The 22,274-nt window shown below is 35.0% G+C and overlaps 1 protein-coding gene across 3 annotated transcripts; it reads right to left on the minus strand.

Annotated features, from left to right (window-relative positions):
- Nucleotides 1–251: 251 nt before the first annotated feature.
- Nucleotides 252–22,099, minus strand: LOC125650235 (uncharacterized). Of its 3 annotated transcripts, XM_048878351.2 has the most exons (14): nucleotides 21,940–22,099; nucleotides 20,896–21,017; nucleotides 17,137–17,186; nucleotides 16,748–16,847; nucleotides 15,493–15,581; nucleotides 13,580–13,694; nucleotides 13,287–13,418; nucleotides 7,586–7,825; nucleotides 6,490–6,645; nucleotides 6,060–6,148; nucleotides 5,400–5,458; nucleotides 4,027–4,118; nucleotides 3,794–3,836; nucleotides 252–1,083 (listed from the first exon to the last, which is right to left on the minus strand). In XM_048878351.2, exons 2-14 carry the CDS (start codon nucleotides 21,010–21,012, stop codon nucleotides 350–352), a joined length of 2,016 nt encoding a protein of 671 aa, XP_048734308.2. In that variant the 5' UTR covers nucleotides 21,013–21,017; nucleotides 21,940–22,099; the 3' UTR covers nucleotides 252–349. The 3 variants fall into 3 exon arrangements, with proteins under 3 accessions (XP_048734308.2, XP_048734309.2, XP_056021512.1); XM_048878352.2 differs by lacking the exons at nucleotides 17,137–17,186; nucleotides 21,940–22,099 and having other exon boundaries at nucleotides 20,896–20,974; XM_056165537.1 differs by lacking the exons at nucleotides 17,137–17,186; nucleotides 21,940–22,099 and having other exon boundaries at nucleotides 15,493–16,662; nucleotides 20,896–20,974.
- Nucleotides 22,100–22,274: the final 175 nt, after the last annotated feature.

Consider the following 22,274-nt stretch of genomic DNA (forward strand, 5'->3'; position numbering starts at 1 on the left):
AACCTCGTTATAAAACTGATATCGATATTCTTAATAACACACCAGTCCACGCCTTTACACTTCTTATTTTAAAACATTTTTTTGATAAAAATCTCTGCGAAGTGGGAGTTTTGAAAATAAGTTTAATGAATACAAATTATGTTCCAGGTGCACAGATATCATTACTTTATAGGATGATCATTACTATATAGGATAATAATTTCATAACATTAATTTTATACCAATTACAGAAATAAAGATCTAAAATCAACCAATTTTGACATTTTAATGGTAGTAAGTAGGTCAGTTTTTTCTTTCTTTAAAAATGCATGTCACATACATGAAGTAAATGCAATGACTCATATCTAGTTTAATAAAAAGGAGTCCTTTTGCTCGAGGAAGAGCGGTTCTTTTTTGGATGTTCTTTAACAGATGTAGTTCCTTCCGCCTTCTTGGTATCTGTCGCGAAACTCTTCTCCTTTTCGGTCTCTATCGGCCTCAGTTTCCCGTTAGGTAAAACAGATTTGTCAATACTACTTAAACTTCCTGACCTCCGTAAATGAAGAGTTCTATTTGGTACAAAAGCACTGGGTACTAATTTTTTGGTCTTTTTAGACCCCTTTCCCTGTGGAGGCAATGCTGGAGATTCACTAGTCACAGTAATATCGTCTTTTGAATCCGAGTGGGATTCGTTCACTTTACTGGACTCGAATTCTCTGTGCGAATGCATGCTGTTCCTAGATTTCGTTTTTCTGTCCGATTCGAGATTCGAATTTCGATCCGCATTCAGATTTAAATCGGCCATGTCTGATTCAACTACAACCACGTTGTTCTGTTTCTGTACTGAAGAAATGTCCGATGGTTTCATAAAAATCACAACCTCGTCTTTAGCAGGTGGAATGGCCTCAGGTTCCGGTTCCGTTTTAAAATATTCTTTATATTTCAGTTCTTGCTCGTCTAGAAAAGATCGAAGTTCGTTTTCAAGCCTTTCTTGTTCTGCTCGTAATTCCTCTCTTTCTCTCGAAGCCTTATCGCGCACATTTTGACGATGGCTGATCTTTTTATCCAAGTCCCTCAGAAATGTTTCTCCAAATTCTGAAAACTCTATAAAAACATTTACAAAATGATATATTAACTAATTGAAAAATACTTCACCAAACCATACATATATAAATTAATGCTTTTTCATTTGAAAATGAGTAAACGCCTTTCATTTTCTTTTTATATCAGGTGTAAATTTCATTCATGAAAACTATTAAGTAGCGGTATTGGTAAAATGGATGCTATACAAGGAAAACCATTGCTTCAAATCAACTTCATAACCCCGGCAATTACAAATTTCTAAGGTATAACAGACAGACCAACAAAGTAATCTCTAAGTGTCTCTATGCTCCACAGGCAACATAAACCTACTCAAAAAATAAATTTCATTTTTGGAAATACTCCTTAGTATATAGGCATTTCTTGCGATGAAAGATATTAGCGCTTCATAAAAAGAATGCAGGTCATACCCTCAAGTATGTTAAAAAATGAAATCTATTTCTTATATTTACATTCTACTTTCGTTTTTGTCAGAACTCCCAGCCGTTAAAATAGACGTGCTATGTTTATCAAATAGTTCTGTATTCATACGCGTATTGTTTACAACAATAGACGTACTATATTTATCAAGTAGTTCTGTATTCATACGCGTATTGTTTACAACAATAGACGTACTATATTTATCAAGTAGTTCTGTATTCATACGCGTATTGTTTACAACAATAGACGTACTATATTTATCAAGTAGTTCTGTATTCATACGCGTATTGTTTCGTTCATGAGGAAATGACTATCATTACAATTTGTAATAATATCCAAGGTACATGTAAATGCATTGGAGATGTAAATACGACGGCAGGAATAATAAACTAAACAAAGAGGCAAAGGTATTGCCCGTTGATGATGCATCGAGAGCATCTTTCAAGCTCAGACAACACTTGTGGATCAGGAAGGTAGGAAATGTGATGTTTATTTTTTCAATTACGGCGTCCTACGACTCACATCCTTTTAAAACATGGATGACAATACAAATATTAGCGATACATGTATTTGACTATTCCTTTTCGATTAAATGGCTAGCTGAGTAGCTCAGTAGGTTAGCTTGTCAACTGCTACATAAATAAAAGAGAGAGAAAAAATGCGTGTCAACTGCTGAACTATAGATCGCGGGTTCGAGTTCTACAGGGATTTAAAAAAAAAATTCCTTTCAGATTATTTTCTACCAAAACTGCCTGTTTTGAGTGACAGAATTTTAAAATATCATTGTACACATCCTCCACTTTCCATCGACATCATATTTCTCTGGTACAGCATTCCTCCTTAAATGAGTCAAACCGGCACTTCCAGAAATAGTCATTTCGACAACTGGCCAAATCAGCACCTACTCATTTGGATATCCAACTTTGTTCAATTCGCCACTTTGTTATATTCGGCACTTTAATAAATTTGAGAGAGTTGTATCAAGTTTTATTATTTATTTCAACTTCTTACTATATAGCCAATGAACGACCGCAGTTGTGATAAGGTGCAAAGCATTCGTATGATATACAACACAAAATTTATGTGTAATTCAGAAATAGAAATCATGACATCACGAATTGCGCCGCTTTACGCCTGTATACTTCAAGAAGGACGTTAGCGCTTCATGAAACGTATTCTGACGTAAGCGGTGCTATTCATACCCTCATGTATTTTTCAAAAATTTGAAAAATGATAATGATTTCTTTCTGGTGAAAAAGTGATAAAAACAATGGGACGTCTACATTGGAAGAATGGTGGTGATTATGTGAGCATAATGATGAAATCCTGTCCTGGAATTTGGGGTCCAGCGTCCCAGGACTCATTCCACTTAAGACAGATGAAGGTAGCTGTAGAACTGTAGCTCTCTGGGAAAATATTGGGGCGGATCAAAGAGCTACACTACAGATCCCCCCCCCCCCTTAGATTTACAGCGCACTAAAAGCTGCTCAAGGTAGACGCCTAATATCACTGTGCTCTTGCATCACCGTCTCAAAAAATTTATAAAAAAAAAATCCTTACATATCTTTCCATTATACTTGAGTCCAAACCAAACCTTCGAACATTTGGGTTAGGTAGTAAACAAAAACTGTCATAAGATGCAGAAATGAATAAATGACTATCACTCGTGCCGATTAAACCAGGGTGTCGATTTGACCAAGTGCCGAATCAATGGCACTAGGTGCCTATTTAACCAGGAGCCGAAATGACAGAATCGCCTCTGCTGAGAGTTAACCCGGCTCACTAGCAAATGCCAGAATAGGAAGGTCATACATGTATATCTAACACTATCAGACATATTCTTTTAATTAATTCACTTTATCAATCATTTTAACTCAGTTTCCTTAATAATGTCCATTTTTTATGAAAATTTCAAAAATCAGTAGATTGAGCAGGTAGAGTACAATTTTCCTGCATTATAACACTGAATTGATTTTAAAATAAGACTGACACATCGCCCGGTAGTGAATTATACCTCAGATAACAGCGCCATGACAGATTATCAGGGAGGGCGGACTGTCCACCTACTTACAGGGGATCGCTTTCATTGCTAAAATACGATGATTTATCTTTCATAAAAAAAAATGTCCAACACTTTATACAAAAAAAGGTATTTTCATACTCATATTAACGGAATGACATTATTTTTTTTTTTAAGAATCAAAATTATGGTATATTTTGATCCCTTGTGGTTTATAGTGAAAGGAAATACTAAAAATACAAAAAATAAAAATGTGCGTTCTTGCTGACATACCTTCACCCTCCGAGACACAAATCTGAGAAACAGCATGATCAACCTGAAAAAGAGGCTAACGGCGTTACAGAGAATGTTAGGATATAATTAAACAGATTTCGATGCGGAGGCGTCTGTCAAGGCATTCACATTTAGCAGGCATAATATACACGAAGGTTTCCAAGTCCGTAAGCAATGGTTTGAATACATTTATTGTGAAGATAATTAACAACAAATATCATCATGAAGTGTACCTTCTCGTAGCATTTATCAAACTTTAGTATAAAAGTTTTAAATCCATCTTCACTAGCCTCTTCTTTGAACTGTGTGTAAGCTTCTAACACTTCTGAGAAAAGATATGGAAGGAGCAGTAACTCGTACTGAAACGTGACCATATCGCTGCTGGTTCACGAATTTCAACGAGATTTATCAAGAATAGGAACAAAGTGTCATAAGTATGGAAACTTCTCCGTTTACAGTTTTAGATCAGGCCCCACATTCATCACCACAACCTCTTCTCACGCAATAATAATAAAAAAAAACCCAGATCAGGCCCCACATCCATCAACACAACCTCTTCTCACGCAATAATAATAATAAAAAAAACCAACAGAATGTCAAGACTGAGTCATTATACCGTCAACGCCAAAACTAGTAAGTCAAGATTGTCCATATACCGTCACCATCAAAACTAGTAAGTCAAGATTGTCTATATACCGTCAACACCAAAACTAGTAAGTCAAAACTGTCTATATACAGTCAACATAAAAACTAGTAAGTCAAGACTGTCCATATACCGTCACCATCAAAACTAGTAAGTCAAGATTGTCTATATACCGTCAACACCAAAACTAGTAAGTCACGACTGTCCATATACCGTCAACACCAAAACTAGTAAGTCAAGACTGTCCATATACCGTCACCATCAAAACTAGTAAGTCAAGACTGTCCATATACCGTCACCATCAAAACTAGTAAGTCAAGATTGTCCATATACCGTCAACACCAAAACTAGTAAGTCAAGACTGTCCATATACCGTCAACATCAAAACTAGTAAGTCCAGACTGTCCATATACCGTCACCATCAAAAATTAGTAAGTCAAGATTGTCCATATACCGTTAATATCAAAACTAGTAAGTCACGACTGTCCATATACCGTCAACACCAAAACTAGTAAGTCAAAACTGTCCATATACCGTCACCATCAAAACTAGTAAGTCACGACTGTCCATATACCGTCAACACCAAAACTAGTAAGTCAAAACTGTCCAAATACCGTCACCATCAAAACTAGTAAGTCAAAATTGTCTATATACCGTCAACATCAAAACTAGTAAGTCAAGACTGTCCATATACCGTCAACACCAAACCTAGCAAGTCAAGATTGTTCATATACCGTCAACACCAAAACTAGTAAGTCACGACTGCCCCATACCGTATCCTATTCATCGCTCAAGTGTTGCACGGGTCATTTTGAAACCCCACTAAATTTAAGGAGAAATCAATTCATAAATGCGTTTGCTTCCAAAATACTTATTGAAGTAGAAAAACAGCTTGACTCTCTGTTCCCTGAATACATTTTCAGTATTTTTTATCTTTAAAATTCGTATTAATTTTCAATTCACCTTGGAAAGGATTTGCTATAATTTCATGACAGGAGGTCTGGAACGATCTGTATCCATCCCTGCAAAAAGAAATACAATTATTACACGTTTATATTGCATACATGTAATATTCGTGATAAGGATCTTGAAATCGTGTGTGTTAATGTGAATACGTCAAGTTCAAACCTTAGTGTTAATGTAAATACGTCTAGTTCAAACCTTAGTGTTAATGTGAATACGTCAAGTTCAAACCTTAGTGTTAATGTGAATAAGTCTAGTTCAAACCTTAGTGTTAATGTGAATACGTCTAGTTCAAACCTTAGTGTTAATGTGAATAAGTCTAGTTCAAACCTTAGTGTTAATGTGAATAAGTCTAGTTCAAACCTTAGTGTTAATGTGAATAAGTCTAGTTCAAACCTTAGTGTTAATGTGAATAAGTCTAGTTCAAGCCTTAGTGTTAATGTGAATAAGTCTAGTTCAAACCTTAGTGTTAATGTGAATAAGTCTAGTTCAAGCCTTAGTGTTACTGTGAATAAGTCTAGTTCAAACCTTAGTGTTAATGTGAATAAGTCTAGTTCAAGCCTTAGTGTTAATGTAAATAAGTCTAGTTCAAGCCTTAGTGTTACTGTGAATAAGTCTAGTTCAAGCCTTAGTGTTACTGTGAATAAGTCTAGTTCAAACCTTATAACAGAAAACAAAGACTGGATATAAGACAGCTGCAAGTCATAAACAGACTTGTGAAATTTCACTTCATCTCGCAGACACTTTATCTAAAAAATGAATATAATGAAAAAGATAAATATCATTGTATAGAACAAAAAAATCTATATAAAGCATAATCTTTAGAATATATGACTTGCATCTTGCAATACTGCAACAGTTACAAATAATGCGATTCTTTACTACAAAATTAAAATATTGAATTCCAAGGGTTTAAATATAAAACTGAAACTGGTATTGCAGAGTTCAATTCCATGGTACATATCTTTTATTTTCTTTCATTGTTTAAACGTTCGAGATACCGGTAAAGCATCTGGCATAAACTGTCTTTTTCAACACTATTATAAAAAGTTTATACATGTATTAGCTATGTATAGGCAGTAATTTTTACTTCCTGCTGGGTCATTTGATTCTTGTAATTAAACGTCCTAACAAGAGCCTCTACAACAGATTGTACATCAGCGGATTTGGATTTCGGTAATGGCGGAAATGACTTCATCACATGTACTGCTGTAACATCTTTGATGGCGCTTTTTTTCAAAGGAGGCTGACAAGAGAGTTTAAAAGAACATATCTTTTATTTTAAACAATATATCGAAGTTCCTTGTTCCTTTCTCTTTTTTTTTAAAGGTTATCAAGAGTTCTGCAATCAGGCCTGTTATTTGTAAGAGTGAGAAATGCCTTCTGGCACTGTAAATAGGTCGAGTAAGAATGAGAAATGCCTTCTGGCACTGTAAATAGGTCACGGTATGCTGGGTAAGAATGAGAAATGCCTTCTGGCACTGTAAATAGGTCACGGTATGCTGGGTAAGAATGAGAAATGCCTTCTGGCACTGTAAATAGGTCACGGTATGCTGGGTAAGAATGAGAAATGCCTTCTGGCACTGTAAATAGGTCACGGTATGCTGGGTAAGAATGAGAAATGCCTTCTGGCACTGTAAATAGGTCATGGTATGCTGGGGATTGCGCTAAAATCTTGATGAGATACAGGTAATATATTTCGATATGTGCTCTTCAATGTATTCTGGTTGAAAAGAAGCAACAACAACAACAACAAAAAAAAAAACAAAAAAAAAAAAAAAAATAAAATAAAATAAAAATAATTAAATAAATAAATTAAAAATAATATTAATAAAAAAAAAAAAAAAATGAAAAAAGAAAAAAACAAAGCAAACAAACACCTTATAGTACAGTGTAATATTATTTACCATAAAATACATTTCGTTTTTTATTTACTCATCCCAATGTCGATTTCAATTGTGTCTACTCATGAACTGGTACAAATATGGGAATAGTTGGACTGCAGACTTTGTAAGAATTTATAACAGTATATAACGATAATGTTCAGCCCAAATCCAGAAGGATGAACTATATCATGGTAGAAAAGTAATTCATGAACTCAAAAATAACTCAATGGCTTAATTAACAAAAAAGCAGAGAGAGAGAGAGAGAGAGAGAGAGAGAGAGAGAGAGAGAGAATAATATACCCAGGGTGCACATGGATATAAGAGGGAGAGAGACAGCAAATCGCCGCAGCAATCCTTCACCATTGCACAGGATTTCAACAAACGCGTTTTGAATCGGTTCCTGACGGCGGATGCTATGTGACTAGAGGATGTCACTTGTTCTTCTTTGACATCTTGCTTTTCTTCCATGTCAGGCTCCAGAATTTCGTGTAAGTGAATCATCTCCCTGTATAGTGATGCCAACTTTGTTTCCAACTTAGTCTAAAAATAAATCAATGTTCAAAATATTCATACTAGTATAAAAAAGCTGAAAATTGTCTATGTTATTGCTGAGAGTTGAACTATTTATGGATGTATGATAAAAAAGATTATCAAAAAAATCCACAAGCATTTTGAATTTAGTAATGGGAGCTGTTCAAGGCGGTCTGGGTTACTAAAAAAATTTACTACATAGTGCATAAAGTTTTTAAGATCATCCACCGATATCTTAATGACGTCATTAATGATATTAAAAGAATTACATGTAAAAATAATTGATACATATCAGTGGCATCCTCGCAAGTCAAGGTTGGCGGATCTAGGACTTTCGAGAGAGAGAGGGGGGCACATGTGAAAGTCAAACAGCCAAAATACTCAGCCATTTTATTTTGGGTGCCAATTCTGGAATTTTACTCAATATTATTTCTGATAAAAGTAGTATTTTGTTAATATGTTCTGTGCAAGATTTGAACGTTTTCAACCTTATCTATATATGCCAGTAATGGCTCGTAAATTTGTGTCGAAATGGAGGAGGGGGCTCTAAATCCGCCACTGCATATGTCAACAACTGACTTCGGGGTCAAGAGCAAAATACAAAAAGATCCTTCACTAAATTCAAAATGTGTTCATTTCTGCGAAATCTACGGCAAACAATGACCATAGTATTCAGCCTTCCTTCATCAAGTGAATTCCCTCGAACAGACGATACATTATTACTCTAAGGAGATTCCGAGTGCAGTTTATAAACTGCCGTCTTCCTTATATAATATAACTACAACACGCATCCTGTGACATTATTTGAAAAACACTCGAGTTTTCCTTCCTTTTCTACATTCTATAAATTGATTGGCACTAAAGGGTGATATTCATCTCGACAAAATTCGGTGGCAATGGCTACCTGCTCGCTGCTGTTTGTATCCCTGTGTATTTTAATGGACTCCGGGATTTGTATCATTGTTGTTCCTTGGAACACACACAAGACAGTTTGGAGTAAAGATCTTGAATGTGAAAAAATCAACGAGACAAAGGAAAATCCGTCTGAATACAACCTGACAGAACTGACTCATGAATATTTTGTGGATGTAGAAATCTCAAAGGACAAACGAGATTTTTTTAAGAAAACAATTAAAAAGGACATCTGCAATATCCACTGGTTACCAATAGTCTGCATCATGTTCATAAGAATTATTTGTCCACTAGGAATTTTGTCGAACATGATACCGATAGTCAGTTTTATCAAGGACGTGACGACCAGAACCATCACATTCCTTCCGGTAATCCTGTTGTCCATTGTTAATCTCTTAGCCATTTGCATCATGCTTTGGAGAACATTCGAACATGAATTTGTCAACGAGTCATCTTTACTGAAAGATCACCGATTCATTTACCTCGTTGGTGAGGGCGCCGTTGCCTTGTCCACTGGCTACCATGTCGTTTTTCTGGCTGGTCTGAAGTATTTCTTTCGGACATATCCCACACACTGCCGGATACTGCTAACAAGATGTATTACTGTTGTGATGGCCCTAATTATCTGGGTTTACTCCACTGCTTTTTCAATAATATTACACGATTTGTCGAGTTTTATTCCAACTGCAGACCGAATCACGGGTCTCATCTCCTTTCAGACGGTCAATGCCGGACCCGCTGTCCTGATACTCCTCTTCATAAAATGGTCCCATGATACCAATGACCAGCCCTTAGAAGACCCCAGTATGTTCCCGGAATGTTCTGGCAGCTCTAGTGATCCTGAACTACTTTCATTAGATATCGTCGGGTCCATTAACAGAATTTTGAAATTCTATCTAATTTGCTGGACTTTCGAGTACATCGTTTTTATTGCCTTTTTCGCCAATACGCCAGTCCAAGTTCTTGAGAATATTTTTGTATTCGTATTCATGGAGTATTTCATATGTTCGCTTTGGGCAATATTTCACTGCGTAGTTCCCATAGTGTATTATTATAATACCAGACAAGCAGAGATACTTCTGGGAAGAATCGGCTGTAAATAGAACTAAAACTTGACTGACAATCTCAACAGTGTTTTTGACCTTGTAAACTGTCCGTAACTATCTTGTTTAAAAAATATCTAATGTAATTTTTTTTCCATCTAAATTTGACTGAAATTTGTAATTATATAATTGCAAACAACAAAACTCCCCTACTATAAAGTCTATTTTTAAAATTGAAATATAAATCTATCTTGGAAGGAAAGCTGCCGCTGTCGGTTCCTTTATGTACGGGTATTGTCCACACTAGTGGGCCCCCTTCCAGGTATCTGGCTGGCTGCACGCATGGCAGATCTCACTCCAGATCTCCATTTTTTCGGTCATGAGGGTTGGCAGTAGAGAGCTTCCATTCTCTTCGATCTTTCTCCGTCAGCTCTCTCCATGATAGCATTGGCCGACCAACTCTACGCCTACCAGGAACTTGTATATTGAGAGTGCACTGGACTGCACTGCTGGATATGACGTGGTCATACCAGCAGAGTCTCCTCTCTCTTAAGATGAGGTCGAGGTCATCAATACCAAGCCGCCCAAGCAATTCAGTTGAATCTACAGTGGCCATATCTTCAGGCTTGATGTTGCAGGTCAGTCTGATCATGGCCCTGTCATTGCACTGTAGGCGATGAAGATTTGGCTTGGTCAGTGCCCAGGTCTCACTGGCATGGAGAATAGCGCTCCGTACACAAGTGTTATACACTCGACCACGGGTCTTGTACGACAGGCGACGTGATGTCAGGACCGGTAGCAGCTCCTTGAACTTCTTCCAAGCGGTCTTCACACGCATAGTAGTTGCAAGGTCACAGCCACCAGCTGCGGAAAGCATGTCTCCGAGGTAGCAGAAGGAACCTACAACCTCCAACTTGTCCAGACCAACTTGGACATCACTCTGCGGCCTGCCGTCAAGAGGTCGAGCCGTTCCCCTGCATCTTGAACATCTAAAGTCAGGGTCCACAGACAGGCGCATGAGTCCACTGCATTTTTTGTGCACCCAGTGCTTGCAGCCATTGCAGAAAATACTATTGCTGCCTACACCTGTATGACAGACAGCACATGGGAAGCTGCCTGAGTCCTGGAGTAGGTCAAGACCCGTACCACAGATCATGATCTTGGTTTTGCCCGCATTCACTCTCACTCCTTTCCTTTGCATAGCTTCTTTCCAAGTCAAGAGCCTCTTGACACATTCATGTAGGATGTAGCTTTTATCTCTTAATGCCTTTATTTGAAACATGTCCCTCAGCTGACCCGTGGAACTGACCCAATCAAAAAACAATGTTCAATTTGTCCCACCTGAGTAAATGGTTCCACACACACTTTGTGTTTGTGATGCGCATGGGCCTCTTATCTTATTCATGTACACACTGTGCAACAACATTTGTAGCAAATAACTGTTGTTTTAAGATGACCATTTTTCTAAGGTACCGGTATGATTCTTTCCAAATTCATGAGATACTGTTTTGTGAAGCAATAGAGATGCATACTTTTGGAAATCAAAGTTTCAAAGTTAGAAAAGTAGTTCATGGACAATTTCTATCAACTTGTGAATGGAATTGACCAGAAACTCTGGAGAGAGAGAGAACATTTACATCTACTGAATACCAGATTTCCAATAGGTCTATGAACCACTGAGATGATTACAAAGACTGTGGGACAATAAAAAAGTGAAATTGCCCCAATTGTTTTAACGATAAATCATTATGTTTACAATACAATTACTTTTTTTTTCATCTGTAATCTGTTCAATCTATACTATCAATGTGTACTACTGCTTTTAATCTGTTTAATTCATACACTTGCTTGTAATCTGTTATCTGTACAATTTATACAAATTCATTTTAATCTGTAATATGTACAATTTATACAAATTTATACAATTTATACAAGGCACTAAACGGATTGGACCGGCCTATATCAGCGACCTAATCACTGTGTACGAACCAAAACGATCTCTGCGTTCATGCAATTCACGATTGCTAGAAAAACCCCGCCTTCGTACAAAGACCTATGGAGATCGAAGGTTTGATGTAACAGCTGCCACACTATGGAACAGTTTACCGATAGACATCCGTTCGTGTGGCACTGTCAAAAGTTTTAAGACAAACCTCAAAACATATCTTTTTAGGAAATTTTATAACCATATTTTGTAATATATTCTTTTTTAAAATAAAGGCTGGTTTGTCGCATGAACTCGTAATGTTTAAATTGTTTTATTTTATTTGGATGTTATATTTTATGCTCTGATTAATCTTATCATGTTTTACATTTTACATTGTTAAAGCGCTTAGAGTAATTACAAATTATATAATGCGCTATAAAAATGCCACACATTATTATTATTATTATTTAAATCTGTATTCTGTACAAATATACAGTTTATTTTAAAATGTAATCCGTACAATTTATACAGTTCATTTTAATCTGTAATCCGTACAATTTATACAGTTCATTTTAATCTGTAATCCATACAATTTATACAGTTCATTTTAATCTGTAATCCTTACAATTTATACAGTTCATTTTAATCTGTAATCCGTACAATTTATACAGTTCATTTTAATCTGTAATCCGTACAATTTATACAGTTCATTTTAATCTGTAATCTGTACAATTTCAAAGGTATGAATGCGTATGTGAAAGATTTGGTTGATGTCTTACATGAAATTTTACCTTTATATTGTCAGATTTATCTGTTTTGGAAAAATCAATAATACACTTTATTACAGAGAATATGTCCTTGTTAAGCCAGGGATTTTTTTAGGGTCTGTAGAGGACCGAAATTTGGCCCCGTTCCCAATGCTGAAAAGCAGGTGTTTTTCCCAAATGAGGCCTAAAATTCTCAAATGATGGATGCTTTGATGAGAATATGCCATGAGGGGCCATTCAACATTGGTGCCACTCTGTTGCAAAACATTTTTGACAGTTTTTTCTCTGCCAAAGACCGGAATTTAAAGCTTTTCTAAGGCACATTGATAATAAAATATGAAATGGTTAACTTTGTGCTTGTTTTTCTTATTTATTTGTATGAAACAAATTCCCAATTTCAATCAAATATCGTTATTTTTCCCAAACTTGAAGGCCCTGGCCCCTGGATTCAAAGGATAAAAAAATCCCTGTAAGCATCCCAAACACCCAGATTGGGTCATTTCTGTAAGAGTTATATTTTGCAATGTCTAAAACAAACAACAACAACCAAAAAGAAAGGGACCCCCCCCCCCCAAATTTTTTAAAGAGAGACATTAAATGTAAATATCAGCATACGTTGCAGTTCTATGGAGTTGACTGCATGCATCCACTTTTTTCAAAACTATAATTACAAAACTGCAATTACATGTAGTGTAATGATGTAAATTCATTATGATAGCATTACACGAACATACAACAGAATAACTAAAAAGAAACATAGCATGCAATTAATTTTCTGTTCATTATGAAAAGATATAAATATCATTGGGAACATTACTCACCACTTGTTTCAAGTTAAGGTGATCAAGCTTTCCAGAGGCAACATCAAATAAAGTCATTTCCTCTTCCATCTGAGGCTTGAGAAAATCACTCATGCACAAAAATGGTTGAAACATCTTTTCATGTGATGAGATCTGTGAAATGGAGAATATTATCATCGTTCATTTTGTACACAAAATGGAAGAAGATAAGTTTCAGCATACAGGTTCATTAAAAAGTGCTTGGGTATTCTGAAAATTCAGATGAGGTTTATTTTGGTTGTTTAAAGCAATGTCTTCTCATGAACTAAGCTCACCTGCAAGTTCTTGTGCAATTTGATTCTTGCAGACTCAGCAACATGAACCATCTGGGTTAATTCTGATCTTGGAACACTGACCTCTGGACCTTTGACCTCTAACCCTATGTAGTACCTGAGAAGGATATAAAAACAACACAGTTTCATTTTCTGGTTACTTTTTTCAGCCCCCCCCCCCCAACATGCAAGATTTTTTTTTAGACTAGTTCATCTTGTGATAATTTACAGTGCATTGTACATGTACAGTGTTTAGCATATTGATACTAAATTCCTAACCCAGTTAATTGTGGATGTAAATATAAATGCCGGCAACAATATTTCTGTACTGTGGAAGCATTCATTACTGCAAAACTAAGATGATTAAACCCTCACCTCCATTTGTCTGTGATTTGTATTAAACCCTCACCTCCATTTGTCTGTGATTTGTATTAAACCCTCACCTCCATTTGTCTGTGATTTGTATTAAACCCTCACCTCCATTTGTCTGTGATTTGTATTAAACCTCACCTCCATTTGTCTGTGATTTGTATTAAACCCTCACCTCCATTTGTCTGTGATTTGTATTAAACCTCACCTCCATTTGTCTGTGATTTGTATTAAACCTCACCTCCATTTGTCTGTGATTTGTATTAAACTCTCACCTCCATTTGTCTGAGATTTGTATTAAACTCTCACCTCCATTTGTCTGTGATTTGTATTAAACCCTCACCTCCATTTGTCTGTGATTTGTATTAAACCCTCACCTCCATTTGTCTGTGATTTGTATTAAACCCTCACCTCCATTTGTTTGTGATTTGTATTAAACCCTCACCTCCATTTGTCTGTGATTTGTATTAAACCTCACCTCCATTTGTCTGTGATTTGTATTAAACCCTCACCTCCATTTGTCTGTGATTTGTATTAAACCTCACCTCCATTTGTCTGTGATTTGTATTAAACCCTCACCTCCATTTGTCTGTGATTTGTATTAAACCTCACCTCCATTTGTCTGATTTGTATTAAACCCTCACCTCCATTTGTCTGTGATTTGTATTAAACCCTCACCTCCATTGTCTGTGATTTGTATTAAACCCTCACCTCCATTTGTCTGTGATTTGTATTAAACCTCACCTCCATTTGTCTGTGATTTGTATTAAACCCTCACCTCCATTTGTCTGTGATTTGTATTAAACCCTCACCTCCATTTGTCTGTGATTTGTATTAAACCTCACCTCCATTTGTCTGTGATTTGTATTAAACTCTCACCTCCATTTGTCTGTGATTTGTATTAAACCTCACCTCCATTTGTCTGTGATTTGTATTAAACCTCACCTCCATTTGTCTGTGATTTGTATTAAACCTCACCTCCATTTGTCTGTGATTTGTATTAAACCCTCACCTCCATTTGTCTGTGATTTGTATTAAACCTCACCTCCATTTGTCTGTGATTTGTATTAAACTCTCACCTCCATTTGTCTGTGATTTGTATTAAACCTCACCTCCATTTGTCTGTGATTTGTATTAAACCTCACCTCCATTTGTCTGTGATTTGTATTAAACCTCACCTCCATTTGTCTGTGATTTGTATTAAACCCTCACCTCCATTTGTCTGTGATTTGTATTAAACCTCACCTCCATTTGTCTGTGATTTGTATTAAACCCTCACCTCCATTTGTCTGTGATTTGTATTAAACCTCACCTCCATTTGTCTGTGATTTGTATTAAACCCTCACCTCCATTTGTCTGTGATTTGTATTAAACCCTCACCTCCATTTGTCTGTGATTTGTATTAAACCCTCACCTCCATTTGTCTGTGATTTGTATTAAACCTCACATCCATTTGTCTGTGATTTGTATTAAACCCTCACCTCCATTTGTCTGTGATTTGTATTAAACCTCACCTCCATTTGTCTGTGATTTGTATTAAACCTCACCTCCATTTGTCTGTGATTTGTATTAGGGCATTTTCTACTTCCGTCAATGTGAATGTTCTATTTCCAATTGTCTCGGACATCAACAAAATCTAGAAATATCAGATAAGAACAATGATTATCTGAGTCATAAATGGTAGATTCATTGACTTCATCTCATATATAAATTTAATACATGTACTAGTCTACTGAATGTAAGGAGAAAATGATGATTTTCTAGTGCATATCTATGAGGGAGTGATGTTTATGGTGGTTGTGTGCATGTGTGCGAGGAAAATATCATTAGAAACATCGTGGGAGTTACAGTATATAGTCATCTTGAATGGTATTTCACATTAAACATAAATTTAACTCCCTTTCTATTGCTCAAAGCGGTTTTCTATACCCTGTTTTCCGTCTGACTGTCTGTATCGCTAAATGTGTCCTGTCAACAGCCTGCAGGCCATACATATTTTCAGGCCTTTTAGTTGTTTACTTTCGAAATTCTGCGTGCAATGTCACTTGATAATAAATATTTCAAAATGGGGCATTCACTATCCGACTCTGAGAATACATAATTAAGTAGGAAATTAGCTTGATTAATATTTAATCCAATTGAGTTAAATTACATAATTTGCAGAAAGTGTATAACTTATATAGCTTGATATAAAATACATGCTTTTTATTCCTCTGATAATATCCAAACAATACAGCACATCTAGCTTTAAAGTTTTTTCTTAGCCCCATCATGTTTGAGATAACAAGGTTTGACTGTATTTGTTCCACAAATAAGAACAAACAATCATTGACTCAGTAGGGTGTATCCAATAATAGTTCATAGTATAGCAGTGAATAACACTACTGTATACAAAATGCACACGTTAGTCGGCCTGTTATCCCAATATCAATGTCACAAACAGACAACCAGAACCTTCATACGTTAACATTTCCAGCCAAACTCTGGGTTTCTATTATAATAATTGGAATAACACCCTTCATTTGAGTGCTGCATTAGCCCAGTCTGTAGAGGGCTTGCTTTAAGTGCAGGAGACATAACAGATCTGAAACATTAAAAGGAACTGTTCCTGTGAGCACTCAGCATAATATGAATCAAAATTTGTGGCACTTTACCTAACTCTGCTGATGTTTCTATATCAGTGAAAGATTTTATAATGTATGTTTACACTGTTATACCTGGAAGAAGAAAAAACAACGATCAACATTAGTTATCTGAAAAAATTGTTTTTAATTTACTAATTACTACTATAGGCTTTTATACCTGTCTTTCGAGCTGAATTATCTGTGACTTTAGAACTGTAACCCGCCGTTCGTCAAACTTCTCATGAGAGTTCTCTGCAGTCAACTGTTTGTATAGGGATCTATGGATACAATAAAGGTATATTGGTATTTATAATCACAGTTCCATATCCTATTACTTTAATAATATTTTGTATTTGTAAATAAGACCTCACTCCCAATTTACATCTTTTGTTGCATATGGCAGCTTACTCATGCAAAATGTTTGAAATGTTTAACCAAGTTAACCACCGCTTACAACATTAATTCATTTAAACTCTGCCGATGTAATTCAAAATTTCATAATTTTTGTAAAGTTACACATTATTGTGTAGCTAGAAAAAAAATAATGAAACAGAGAATCCTCTTTACCTCACATTATCAAGGTCCTTCCTGAGTTTAGCATTTTCTTCCTGTAAACTCTGCAACACAAGATATCCTTATGCATTCATGTAATACCACAACTTCAAACAAAGACTTAATGTTGTCTTAACAGTCTACAATAAATCATTCAATTTGATCCCTGTATGCCTGTACACTCTGAGATTTCCAGAAGTACACCAGAGCATTGTTATAAGATAAGATAAGTTTATTCCAATTTTGGGCCCAGAGGGCATAACAGTAAGACAGTTTATAAAGAAGGAAATTCAAAAAAGAAAGAAAGTTTACAACATTAACTACAGGTTACATAGACTGCAAACTGCATGTGGATGCAGCATGCTGGGGAAACAAGTACATACATATATAAATTGCTAATCATGTATATATACAAGTAGATGGACAGTATCAGTATTATACCAATATATGAATAATAAACTATAATGATTTTTGCAGTTTTAAAGCATCACTTCTTTTTCTAAAAGTTTGCACTAAATATTCACTCAATTTGACAATTACTGGTTTGTCTTCATTAATCATCAACCAAGTAAATTTGTCCTTATTTGTTAGATAGATAAAATTTTTGTTGAGCTTGTATATACCATTAAAAAACATATTTCTCTCTTCAACATAGAATGGACAATCAGTAAGGAAATGAAATTCATCTTCAACACAATTAAGGTTACATAATTCACATATTCTTTTGTTTCTTTCTAAAGAAATCTTCTGGCCAGAATTGGTTTTTGTAAATTCATATCTTCCTCTTTCAATTCGAAGGTCATGTGCACTAATTCGAAATCTACATAGAGTTTTTCTTAATTCTAGGGATTCTAAAAATATATAACTTTCCATAGTAAAGTTTTCTTTATACAAAAAATATGTTGTGAGTTTTCCTGATTTCTGACCCTCTTCACGTCGTTTTGACCAGTAAAGTAAAAATTGTTTCCGTACCTGATTCTTCACTTGTTTTTTGAAAAATGAGAATTTGAGATTTTTACAATTGGGTACCAAAATGCCCATTTTTTCCTTAAAATAATGTTTTTGTACCAACAATTTATATTATATGAATTCAGATTGATATTCTCTGTATAAGCACCGTATAACAGGGATGATTCTGGGCAATTCTCAAGTCTATGCCAATATAGTAAAATACTTTGGATTATAGAGCAGAACATAGGATATCTACCCAATTCATAGATTATTGCAATATTAGTACTTCTTTTACCGACACCCAGTAGATGTTTACAAAACTTAATATTCAGGTTTTCTACCTTCCAATTTTTAAAGATATCATATAAATCTCTGTCTTTTTCCAGCATGCGTGATGAAAGTGTTCCCCATATCTCGCAGCCATTTAAGGCGATGGGTTTTACCATATGGTCAAAAAGATGCAAAAATGTTTTAATTGGTGGATTGATTGATTTGATGTCTTTATAAAGTTTGAATGAGGCCTTAAGAGCTTTATTGTATAGATCAGATTTTGCTTCCTTGAATGAACCACAGGAGGATAATATTACTCCTAGATATTTACATTTGTTAGTACATTCAATACATATGTTACCGAACACAAAATTTTCTTTAATTAGGTGTCCGCTTTTATTAAAAATGACTACTTTTGTCTTATTGGTATTAATTTCTAAGCACCAATCGTTGCAATATTTTTTAAGTAAGTTTAGTTTGTTTTGTAGTCCATTTTGGTTTTCTGAAAGCAGTACAAGATCGTCCGCATATAGAAAAGAGGTGATTTTCTTTCCAGAAAGATTGACAGAGCCAATGGTTTCTTCATCCAGTAATTTAGAAAAATCGTTCAAAAATATTTTAAAAATATTTGGGCTTAAGACATCACCTTGACGAACTCCTATCTCTGGTGTATATGGAAGGGTTAACTTGTTCCCTACTTTTATGAAAATATTGTTGTGTCTATACATACTACATAATATGTAGAATAAACCATTGATATTTAATTGTAGGAGTTTTAGTTGAATGCCTTCATGAATGGTGGTACAAAATGCCTTGTGAAAGTCTACAAAACATGCATAGAGTCGTTTATTGCCAGTGTTAATGTATTTGTCAATTAAACATTTAACTACAAATAAATGGTCTGATGTCCTGGATTTTTTTGAAAATCCTATTTGACTCTCGTGTATTATTTTGTTTTCAGTTAAGAATGTATCAAGCCTGCCGTTTAAAATGATATTAAAAAGTTTCGATATGCTGTTAGTTATAGTTATTCCTCTATAGTTTTGGGGGAGCTTTGGATTATCCGATTTAAAGATGGGTGTTGTATAAACTTCTAACCATTTCTCTGGATAGATTCCTGATGTTAAGACCATATTGAATAGTTTTGAGATACAAGGATTTATTTATATATATTTGAGCTGCTTTTATCATTTCATTTGAGATGTTGTCTAAACCAGGACTTTTACCCGACTTTAAAGTACATATGGCCTTTTGAATTTCAGACAAAGATATCTTGAAATCCAATTTGCTAAATGACTTGCAGGTCTGGCTGTTTTTTAGTTTATTAATTCCGGCTCCTATAGTCTTAACTCTGTCCTTGTAATGATCTGGTAATTTAGATAGAGAAGTAAAATAGTCAAACCATGTATCCCCATCAATACACTTCTCTAAATTGTCTTTTTTCCCTTCATTTTCGCGAAGCGATTTAACTAATTTCCAATATTCTTTAGGATTAGTTTCATTCATTTGATCTAGTTTATCTAGAATACTCTGCCTGAATTCTCGCTTTTTATGTTTCCACAGCTTGGCATATTCCTTATTTAATTTGAAAAAGGAACCTTGTAAGTAAGGGTTATTGGGAAATCTTGAAAGTAAAGTTGCTTTCTCAAATAAGTATTTTCTCTTTTTTGTAAGGTCGGAATCAAACCATTTTTTATTGGTTGTGTTTCTATGTTGTGTTTTTCTTTGTAAAGATAGTTTAGCTACTTGTTTAGGATTTTGTGAATGTCGTTGGTGGCCTTGTTTATACTTTGTTCATTATACTCTATCGGTGTGTTTAAATAAAGCTGTATATCATTCTGGACGGTTGGATGCATGAAAAAATTTTGAAAGTTTTCTACAGATAAACTATCCCAATTGTATCGTTTGGGCATCTCCTGCATGTTGTCACATGTATACTCCCTTTCAAATGATGATAAAAGTTTCATTGAGATTTTACAATGGCAGTCAGATAAAGGTAAAAAATCAGATACATGTACATACAAGACATCTTCTAACAACTGTTCAGATACAATGAAGTAGTCTACCACACTGGAACCAGCATAATTATGACATGTAAATTTCCCATATATATCACCAAATGTTCTACCGTTGGCTATTCTAAGCTTGTTTGCAATACATAATTTTAATAATTCTTTTCCTCTACTATTTAAAGTCTTATCTCTACTGTGTCTTTCCCCAACTGCTACATCCACATCATAGGCATCGTCATTAACTGGAATGTGTGAGACAGAGTCCCCTTTTATATAGTCTAACTCCATACCTGTTCTTGCATTAAGATCACCTGTTAATATTATATCACCTAAGTTTCCATATTTGTTTATTATGTCTTGTTCTATCTGCTCAAGTATATCAGTGGTTTTTTTTTTTTATTGAAACTTGAAGTTTTGGGGGATATATATGCTAAACATAAATAAATATCCTTATTAAAATGAAAAAAACTCCTTTTTTAGTTTTAATATACCACACATTGGTATAGGAAGCACCGTTGTACACATTATTTAGTATGCTCACCTTTACTTGACGTTCAGCTTTGGCCAAACTGGCACTGTTCGTTGGGACGGAAGATGTTGATGACATGGAGTTATTGGCTGACAAAAGCGAAGACATTGATAGTCTTCCATTATTCATGGTTTCTGGAGAAAAAAAAAACCAATTAGTAAGGGTGTAAATTTGACTTATTTCATTGACTGTCCAGATGCTTAGTCGAGTACTGGTTCCTAAAATTCAGCATGGTAACTAATAAAAAATACTTTCAAATACAAACCTACTCATTCTACAAAATATTGTAATTAATGTGATGTAATTAAACATGTTGTAATTAAACAATTGTTACAGAACAGTTAGCGCAGTTAATGAAATTAAAATCAGTTATAAGGGACATCATACTAATTAAATCAAATTTTATATAAGTTTAAAAACAAACTCAAGCGATCAATTAAATTTTCGTTGGTGGGGGTTGGTGGGTTAGTAATAGTTAGAATAATCTAACTGTGTCTCGGGACAGGTCCTCACCACAGTTAGAATACCTCCCATATACCCGTAATGTAGCAGAAAATTGCGGAATCACCCCAAAACGATTTTAAACTTATCAAAGAATAAACGCGTACATTTAAAGTTAAATTTATATACAACTAACCTCATTGGTAATTTGTAAGTCCTTAACACTGTAAAAAATCGTATAATAATATTGTAAACTCAACACTTTGAATGTCACTTTTCTCGATTCGAACTGACTGCCATTTTACCGGAAACTGCCATCGGAACACCCTGCTGCATGCTGTTTTCCAAAAACGAACGCTTACCTAATTTGCAAGTAAGAACGGCCCAAGTGGGTCGTTAAGATAACTTTCCAAATGCATATGAGTGATGTGTTACATAATTTTACCGAAACATGCACTGTGTGCAATTTTCATTTTGCTACATTGCAGGTATATAGGACGCATTCTATCGTTAAATCGGGTCCGTAGGACATTATCATTTTAACGATAGAACATTCTATCTAGGTTAGTAAATATTCAAGGCTTGAAATACAGTACATTTTGTATTGTTGCTTACAAAGCACAAGTTCTTTTTCAAGAGGCCCGTGTCACTACAGGTATCACTTTTCGTTTATCTTCAACGACATATCTCCTTGAAAATGTGTGGGTTTTTAAAAAAGTTTTAACCACAACTGTTACTGTGGTACTTCGATTTGTTTACATCTTTGCACACATGCGCTTAAAACATTTTATACACCAAGATTGGTATTACTAATTAGAGAAAGCTCCAAATTTTTCGGAGAAAAGTTTTTTTGTTTACTATTTGTAATACAACCAAATTCATCACTACGAATTTGATAATTCTAAGAAAAGATGTATTGATATTATTTCTATAAAAATCACTTCAGTTTA

The sequence above is a fragment of the Ostrea edulis genome, chromosome 5 (assembly GCF_947568905.1).
Source record: "Ostrea edulis chromosome 5, xbOstEdul1.1, whole genome shotgun sequence".
Taxonomy (NCBI): domain Eukaryota; kingdom Metazoa; phylum Mollusca; class Bivalvia; order Ostreida; family Ostreidae; genus Ostrea; species Ostrea edulis.